The sequence below is a fragment of the Littorina saxatilis genome, linkage group LG4 (assembly GCF_037325665.1).
Source record: "Littorina saxatilis isolate snail1 linkage group LG4, US_GU_Lsax_2.0, whole genome shotgun sequence".
Lineage (NCBI taxonomy): Eukaryota > Metazoa > Mollusca > Gastropoda > Littorinimorpha > Littorinidae > Littorina > Littorina saxatilis.
This window is the reverse complement of record NC_090248.1, coordinates 22,230,859-22,239,742: the sequence shown is the minus strand read 5'-3', so window position 1 is coordinate 22,239,742 and position 8,884 is coordinate 22,230,859. Positions and strand designations below refer to the sequence as shown.

General features: G+C 39.5%; 2 protein-coding genes across 2 annotated transcripts in view; one reads left to right on the top strand and one right to left on the bottom strand.

The window, feature by feature from the left end:
- Positions 1 to 8,884, bottom strand: part of LOC138964245 (uncharacterized) — a 421,872-nt gene that overhangs the window by 242,353 nt on the left and 170,635 nt on the right. The window lies entirely within an intron of this gene.
- Positions 2,694 to 8,558, top strand: LOC138964237 (ankyrin-1-like; the record flags this gene model as incomplete). The annotated part of the gene is given in 5 exon segments (XM_070336129.1): positions 2,694 to 2,744; positions 5,120 to 5,158; positions 6,182 to 6,295; positions 6,707 to 6,805; positions 8,031 to 8,558. Coding segments are annotated over 5 exon segments (438 nt in total), but the record flags the coding sequence as incomplete, so codon positions are not given.

Below are 8,884 nucleotides of genomic sequence, written 5' to 3'. Positions count from 1 at the left end.
CCCCCCCCCCCCCCCCCCCCCCCGACCTATGGACTGTAAAAAAAGACCACCTACTCTCATCGATATACTCTCGACTAGTTATTCCCACTAAACTACATGTATATACAATTGTTAAATTTGCTTCACCTTTAAGGGATACAGCTTATTTAGAACCGACATGCATAAAAGCCATGACAACGTTATTTCCGAACATCGCCCATAATTATTGATTCCATGAATATTTATAAAGGACACAAAATAGAACATTGGTCTTAGCATACGCTGTATTTTCTGCAACAAGCTTGTTGTGTTAGTTAACCTTAAGAAAATGCAAGGCGTTTTCAGAGAAAAGTAAGCCTTCACGTCATGTGTCAATATATTTTTGTGAAAAAAAATCTGTAAAATTAACCAGTGAGTGAAAGTGACTATACCTTTACAGATTTTACTCGGCCTCGCATAGTTATAATTGTATTAACCATTGCTTCTGTTTTTGTTACATTTAGTCAAGTTTTGACTAAATGTTTTAACATAGAGGGGGGAATCGAGACGAGGGTCGTGGTGTATGTGTGTGTGTGTGTGTCTGTCTGTCTGTGTGTGTGTGTAGAGCGATTCAGACTAAACTACTGGACCGATCTTTATGAAATTTGACATGAAAGTTCCTGGGTATGATATCCTCAGACGTTTTTTTCATTTTTTTGATAAATGTCTTTGATGACGTCATATCCGGCTTTTCGTGAAAGTTGAGGCGGCACTGTCACGCTCTCATTTTTCAACCAAATTGGTTGAAATTTTGGTCAAGTAATCTCCGACGAAGCCCGGACTTCGGTATTGCATTTCAGCTTTGTGGCTTAAAAATTAATTGATGACTTTGGTCATTAAAAATCTGAAAATTGTAAAAAAAATTATTTTTTTTATAAAACGATCCAAATTTACGTTCATCTTATTCTCCATCATTTTCTGATTCCAAAAACATATAAATATGTTATATTTGGATTAAAAACAAGCTCTGAAAATTAAAAATATAAAAATTATGATCAAAATTAAATTTTCGAAATCAATTTAAAAACACTTTCATCTTATTCCTTGTCGGTTCCTGATTCCAAAAACATATAGATATGATATGTTTGGATTGAAAACACGCTCAGAAAGTTAAAACGAAGAGAGGTACAGAAAAGCGTGCTATCCTTCTCAGCGCAACTACTACCCCGCTCTTCTTGTCAATTTCACTGCCTTTGCCATGAGCGGTGGACTGACGATGCTACGAGTATACGGTCTTGCTGCGTTGCATTGCGTTCAGTTTCATTCTGTGAGTTCGACAGCTACTTGACTAAATGTTGTATTTTCGCCTTACGCGACTTGTTTTAATGTCTTTATGGTTCTGTAATACCAGCAATGATGTATTCACACGCCACAATGACCTTAACATTATTTGTTTTCTGCGCAATTTGATATTCAGTGTTTGTTTTATGAGCAACAGTATAGATTTTCTTGTCCCAGGGGATCCATTGCCATTATTAGAGACTGTAATGATGGATTCAAATGTGCAATGTTTCGTGTTCGTTTGACAGTTTGCATTACTACCTGAACAACCAGTGTTGTCTTGCAATGTATGGATTGATTGTGCTAAAGGCTCTGCAGCTTGTTGCGGATCTTTTTTCTTTCTTTTGTAAAAAATCTGCAAACGTTTGTTTTCTTTCTCGAAATGTCTATAGCATTAATAAAGATGCTGGTGTTATTTTTTTCGAAGAATGTTTAGCCCTAACCCCTTGTTTACCTGCTTAGTGTTTTCAAATAAAGCTGGAGTCTTCAAATAATGCCGATGCTGAAAACTAAGACAAACATTTGCAACACATCAAGACATTTTAATAACTGCAATAACGACAAAAAATAGATACACGTTGTGTTATTAAGTACTACTAATTCTGCACAGTAGAGGTGATACACAATGTGAGATATATTTTGTACATTTCTATGCTTCTTTTTGAAAAAAATGGGCACCATACATATATCTCAAACTCTACGTAAATGAATGCAAGCACTGTGGGTTTATATCTATTTAATTTACATGAGTTAACATCTTTTAAAATATTTATAACTGACATTAACCATGTTTGAATTTACTGAGATGTCAAGCCAATCATCTACTGTAGTTGTTGTTGTCAGAGAGAGAGAGAGAGAGAGAGAGAGAGAGAGAGAGAGAGAGAGAGAGAGAGAGAGAGAGAGAGAGAGACAGAGACAGAGACAGAGACAGAGACAGAGAAACAGAGAGAGAGAGAGACAGAGAAACAGAGAGAGAGACACACACAAACAGGCAGACAATCGGAAAGAGAGACAGACAGACAGAGAGAGAGAGAGAGTGAGAGAGAGAGAGAGAGAGAGAGAGAGAGAGAGAGAGAGAGAGAGACAGACAGACAGAGAGACAGAGACAGAGACATACAGAGACAGAGAGACAGACAGATAGACAGACAGACGGACAGAGACAGACAGACAGAGAGAGAGAGAGGGAGAGAGAGAGAGAGAGAGAGAGAGAGAGAGAGAGAGAGAGAGAGAGAGAGAGAGAGAGATCATTGTTGATCAAAGGAAATGTTATATGTGCAGAAGGCCTTTCTTCGTTGTTTTATGTTTTATCGTGCTACCATTTGAATAGGAAGACGTGTCAGTTTTGTGTTTATGTTCTGGGTTGTGTCAAATTTAATGGACATGTCTACATATAGGAACCGGAAGTTGAACCCGAACCCGAACCTGAGCAGCCCGTTCCTGAGGAAGTGAGTAACACTGAGCTGCGTAATGCATGCTGGGATGTACATTCCGTCATATTTTGTACTGCATGCTGGGATTTCTTTGCTCAAATTTGTAAAAAGGCTTTTTCTTTTAATTCAACCCCAAGGTGTTTATTTATATTCATCACACATTCCTCAGCGCTTCAGTTCGGTTGCACGGAAATATTATAACAAGGTTTTTTTTATATTGAAAACGGAAATTTCCTTTGCATACTTATATCCCTAAACCATTTTTAATGCATGGACGCCTGTTTAAAAGATACACTGATTTCCCCCTGTTAGCATTTAGACTAATTCTTGATAGTTTATTTTATTCGTGGCACTTTATTTAAACACTTATTTACCCCCCCCCCCTTCCCCCCCCCCCTTCCCTTTACTCTTTCTCGCTAACAGAACCAATTGTTTGACTGCTACCAGGAATTAAATGTTGTTATCAAACATTTTTCTTAACCCTTGGGTATTTACCAATTGTATGCACATATAACACTTGATTTTTTTTGGTATCAATTGCCATTGACGCATGATGTTTGAACCGCTTGACAATCTTTTCATTTTTCAGATGTGGCTTATTTGTAGTTGTTTTATTTGTGTTTGTTTGATTGTGTTTTTGTTTTGTTTTTTGTCGCTACTGTTTTGATTTGATTGTTCGTTACTGCTTTCTTGATGGTGTTCTGCTTGGAGAATAAAACCTTCAGTGCAGCTACACCGGCACCAGCAGCAAGCGCAGGCGTTGACGTGAAAGCATCACTATCACCATCGCCAGCAACAACAGCAACAACAGAAAAAAGCTGAACCGAAAAGACACGCCGCATTTTGCTTGATGTACTAACATTTCATCACAGGTCACCTGCAATATGTGGGCAAATTCAAACTTGCAAACCCTGGTAGTGCTATTCACGAGATCAAACATTTAAATGTTTTATGTCATATAGAAACTGGTTTTGAATTATGATTGGTAGTGAAAGGAAGCTGTGCTCGTGATGACATGAACTGGTTCTGACGTTTGACCTCTCGGTGTCTTACGTCATAAAAGATTCCAGTTTTTAAGCTTGCGCTTCTCATATTTATAATTTGCCATTTGATTAAAAACAACAAAAACAACAACGAATCAAATAATAAAAAGAAAGAGAAGAACAAAATAAATAACACACACACAAAAGTTCAGTTGAAAAACACAATCTTATTCACAATAGAACTGTATGAGCTTGATGACGTCAGCCAGTTGAACAGTGATCCAAACTTTTAAGACTTTCTTTTCTTGATGTGAAGATAGATTTACGATTCTTGGAGCAAGTTAAACATTTTCTAAATCAAAAATGTATCTCCTCTTCTCAGCTGTAGCCGGTTTGTAATATAATTATGCTATGGTGGTCCGTTATTGTGTTTGTGTACAAATCGCTTATATATGAGAAAGAGGGTACCTTTGACGGCTACGGAGTAAGCTAGGTTTGTTTCTATGAATCATTGTTTCCATCATAAATATAACATCATGTATTCGCCTTTATTTTTTTTGTTTGGACATGTATTTCAGAGTCGATTTCTTCGACATGATTGTTGTAATCTTGTTGCTTTTTGACGCATATTGACTGTTTTTGTCACCTAACAATTACGTTTTTATTTGCTGCCATTTTATGTTACTGGATGATGTACATTTGTTGTTGTTGTTTGATTTAACTTTTGATTCAGTTTGCAGTGTTGTAGCTGTTTTTGTCGGTCATACACTTTTTATTTGCCTGTGACTGTTAGTTACTTTCTTTTGCCTAACCCGACCACAAATTTTTATTTTTTGTTGGGGGGGGGGGGGGGGGGGGCATAATTATTATATTCTTTTGTGTTACAACCTAAGTAGAAATAGCAAAGCCACGGAAGCTTTCATCCTTTGCTAAAATGAATATTTGACTTTGCCTTTATTTGTGAAAGAGAATGCCTCCATTTAAAACATAATGAAGACGTTTTTATTAATTTTAAACTGAATAGTATCAGTCGTGTATAGATAATGGTATGATGTCTTGCTCATTTGTAATGTAAAAAAACTGTTAGTTCACATTTCTCTTGGAGTCAAAGGTGTCAGCTAGTAAGTTGTCTATATGTGGTAACAAACAGTACCTTATTAAAGCAAATACTGTGCGTATTTGTTGGTTGAAAATTGTGTGAGTTGTTAGCTTTGGCAAAATGTGTTTGTCCAATGCGTGGCAGACTCGTCTTCAAAATACGTCTACAGCAGAATCATGAAAATCATGATTGCTATTGTGGAAATTATATTGTTTTGTTCGGCTTCTGTACTTTTTAGAATTCATATTTCACGTATGCGAAATCTGGATTCAGTTTCTCATGGATAATTTTGTATTTGTTGTTTTCAGAAAGGCGAAGAGCTTCCTGACCCCAACGCCCCGAATGCAGTAAGTAATGCAGTAAGAACAATATCAGCTGTTTAAGTTTATTGATGGGCTTGGAAGATGCTGCTTAAAGGTACTGTCGAACCTGTCTACAAGACAACCCAAAGAAACGACCAACAGTGGTCGTAGTAGACAGGTAGTCGCTATGGAAAGATTAATCTTATAGACAAAAATCATTGGGGGTCCTTTAGGATGGTCGGTGTGGGCAGGTGGTCGTTTTCCAGAGGTGCCGGTCGCCAGTAGGTTCGACTGACTTTATCATCCTTCCTATGTAATCCCTCCTTCAGATCACACCAGATCCTTTCAGACTTGTACATAGAATCAGAGCCTCCTTCGACTTGGACACATTGCGCAAATGTACAGGCTAGCTTTTTTTCTCTGAAATCGGCATTTTTGATGAATAAAGTTTAAAGCTGACACGGCAACTGCGAAATTAATTCATCAAAAATTCCCTGTAAAGCAGCCAGGCTGTTGGCTTTGTTATTGCGTGTTCAAATGAAAGGATTCGCTATCCCACATTATAACCTGGACAGAGCTGTGATTGATTCCATAATAGTTTACTCAGGAAGGAAGGTTTGTTAACCTCGACATTCAGCCACAATGTACTAGCGGGTCTTTGCAGGGGAGACAATAACCTGTGAATCGAAGTCCTACAATTCTTCAAGTGAAGACGTGTTTGTTCACTTAGACCAGGCACGTTTACTTTCGGACACTACATGTTTAATAGTTTTGTCTTTGAATGTTCGCAATAATTTTATATCTGGTGCAGATCTTTTGTTTTGGAAAGGTGTGGAATGATAGACTATAATATAAATTAATTACCTGACTGATCATGACACATGGGTTACGAAATAAAGATTGTTTTTAATAAACAACAAGCAGATCTAGCCTTCGTGATTTGAGAACACACCTGGTTGCTTGCTGATTGACTGAAATCGAAATCAGTCAGTCGATGAGTCTTGATAAAGCTGGACAATGATGCTTGACCACTCACCTGTGTGACAAGGGTTCCTTATACCTGTGCAGGAGGGGCTGTACCCTCTCCACGTGGCCACGCAACGGGAGGATCCGATGGAGAGACACGATCTGGTGGAGTCACTGACAGCCAGGGGTGCTAAAGTCAGCCAAGTCACTGAAGAGGCGAGTAATTGCTATTCTCGTGTATCTGCTGTATGTCTTTCTGTTATTCTGTAATGTGTGTGTGTGTGTGTGTGTGTGTGTGTGTGTGTGTGTGTGTGTGTGTGTGTGTGTGTGAGAGAGAGAGAGAGAGAGAGAGAGAGAGAGAGAGAGAGAGAGAGAGAGAGACGGACGGACAGACGGACGGACACACCGACAGTCACACAGGCAATAGTGTACATACATGCACCCGCACCCACTCGAGTCTTCATATTTGTGCCAACGAGTACGGTGCTCATTAATCAGTCGGCGATATGCACCGACCATGTCTAAATGCTGTCGCAATCCAGTGATCACCATACTACTATCATCACTCTTTTGTACGCACGAAAAAGTCATACACGACTACTAACCTCTACCGTTGTCTCCCTGCAGGAGGGCAACACAGCACTACACATGTGCGCACAGCGGGACCTTGGTGACACGGCCCAGCAGCTTCTCGGTCACCACATCGACTACACTGTCAAGAACAAGGTCAGTGTACTTCTCCATGCAGCACGTGCTTAAGACTCATACGACGGTGTCAAAGACTTGAATGATGATCTGATAAACAAAGGGAAGTTAGCACTCTAAATGCATACGACATGTGTAATAGAGAAAGTGAGAGTCATTCGGAACCATTCTCCTGGCAACTGAGAGAATAACACGCATTGAAATGAACATGCGACTTGCATCCTCAATTAAATGATGTCCTAGAATCCTGGAGAATGTGTTCGTTTTCGTTCGTGACTTTTTTCGATGATTGTGTTCTCGTCTTGAAATTTGGGAGAACAGTGTTACTTGCAAAGCATAAAGCAAACGGACAATACACAAACTGACACAGACACTACCATGTCGGGACATGCACGGAAACCGGTCTCCCTCTCCCCCAACCACCCCATCGCAATGAACTGTCAAGTTTTGGCGATTACATTTTCTGAGTTTTAAGTTCTGAGTTAAGTTTTGTCTTCACCATTTTCCTCATGCCTGGATATCTTTTTAGGCGAATAAGATACTGTATTCAGGTTCAAATTTTGAACCAATCTTGATCCATGTCTCTGAGTACATGGAGTCAAACATTGAAGTTATATAAACAGAAATGACTGCTGTTTGTTTGGGGATAATGCAGTCCATGGTAATGTTATGGCAACTAGTGCTCGCTGCAACAGAGCACTCTTATTAAACACGTGTACCTATGTTGCTTGATCTGAGTGGACGCCTTTTGAACCGCAACACGAAGAATAATTCCCACCTTTGAGTAGTAACATGTTAAGACCACCCTCCGCTTGGTCACACTCCAAAAATCAACACCCTAGTTGCTTTCTTACGTGAGTTGACATTTTTTTTGTATGTATTAACTTTCGAAAAAGGATTCATGCAGTACCTGCTACGAAATTAAATCTTAAAAAAACTAGCACTTAGCACATAGAGCACGCAGGCTGTTCTTCTTTTGTATGTGACCGTGCAAGTGGAGGGATGGTCTTACCCCATGTAAAAGCTTTAATGGATCTGAGACGGTGAGGCAAATTAACTGTTTTGCTGAGGCGGAGTGGGCCTTTAACGCCTTTTGTCGAGATTTGCCATCCACATATTGCAGGACATCAAGGATGGGAATACATTTTCACCAGGCGCAGTGGGCCTTTGATGACGTCAATAATGATGACGTAGGGAGATTTGAATTGAGTGATGCTCTTGCTGAAGCATGTTTGTGTGTCCACAGGATGGAAAGACGGCGTACGACATTGCAGAAGAACTGGGACACACGTCTGTCACCTCGGCCATTGAAGCCAAGGCAAAGGTAGTGCAGGACAAGTGGAAGAAAGGCAAGAAGGCCGGCTTTTGCGTCATTTTGTGATGACGTCATGTTCTCCTCAACGTCACAAAAACAACTTTATGCAGAACACCCGGAATTAAGTGTCTTACGGTAGTGGTGACGTCATCACAATAGAAACGTCACAACTAATTTGAAGTCAAGGGAAAAGGAGAAACAAGGATTGTATGACCTCATCTTCGTGAATCCAATATGTGTTTTTGATCCAATGAATACGCATAAACAATCTGATCTGTGCTGTAGATCATGACGTCTTTTCGACACACTGTGACAAAGTCTTCTCCTTTTACTGGTGTTGAGGGCGTATAATAATCAAGTTTTGCTGGAATCCTTGTTTTCTTATCAATATTACAAAATTGACATCAAAACTAGGTGACGTCATTATTACGTCATCTTCTTGTCAACATAACCCCTCCCACCCCCCCCCCCCCATAAAAAAAAAGGATTGTGAGGTTGATGTGGTGGACTTTGACGTCATTTTCTTACATACGTCACATTCTTGGGAAAAGTCACTTTTTTCACTGTTCCCAAAAACATTCAACCCATTATTCGGATGCTATAATTTTGCAGAAACACTAACTGTGTTGCGAGTGGTATTGCTTATAAAGACAGATATGACTCATCAGGGACATGTGATGATTACTTTATCCTGTGTGATTCGAGATACAGGCGTACGGAATTTTGACTGACACCGTGGGGGTTTCATTTTATGAGGATGAACCGCTCGTACCGAACTTGTGTCT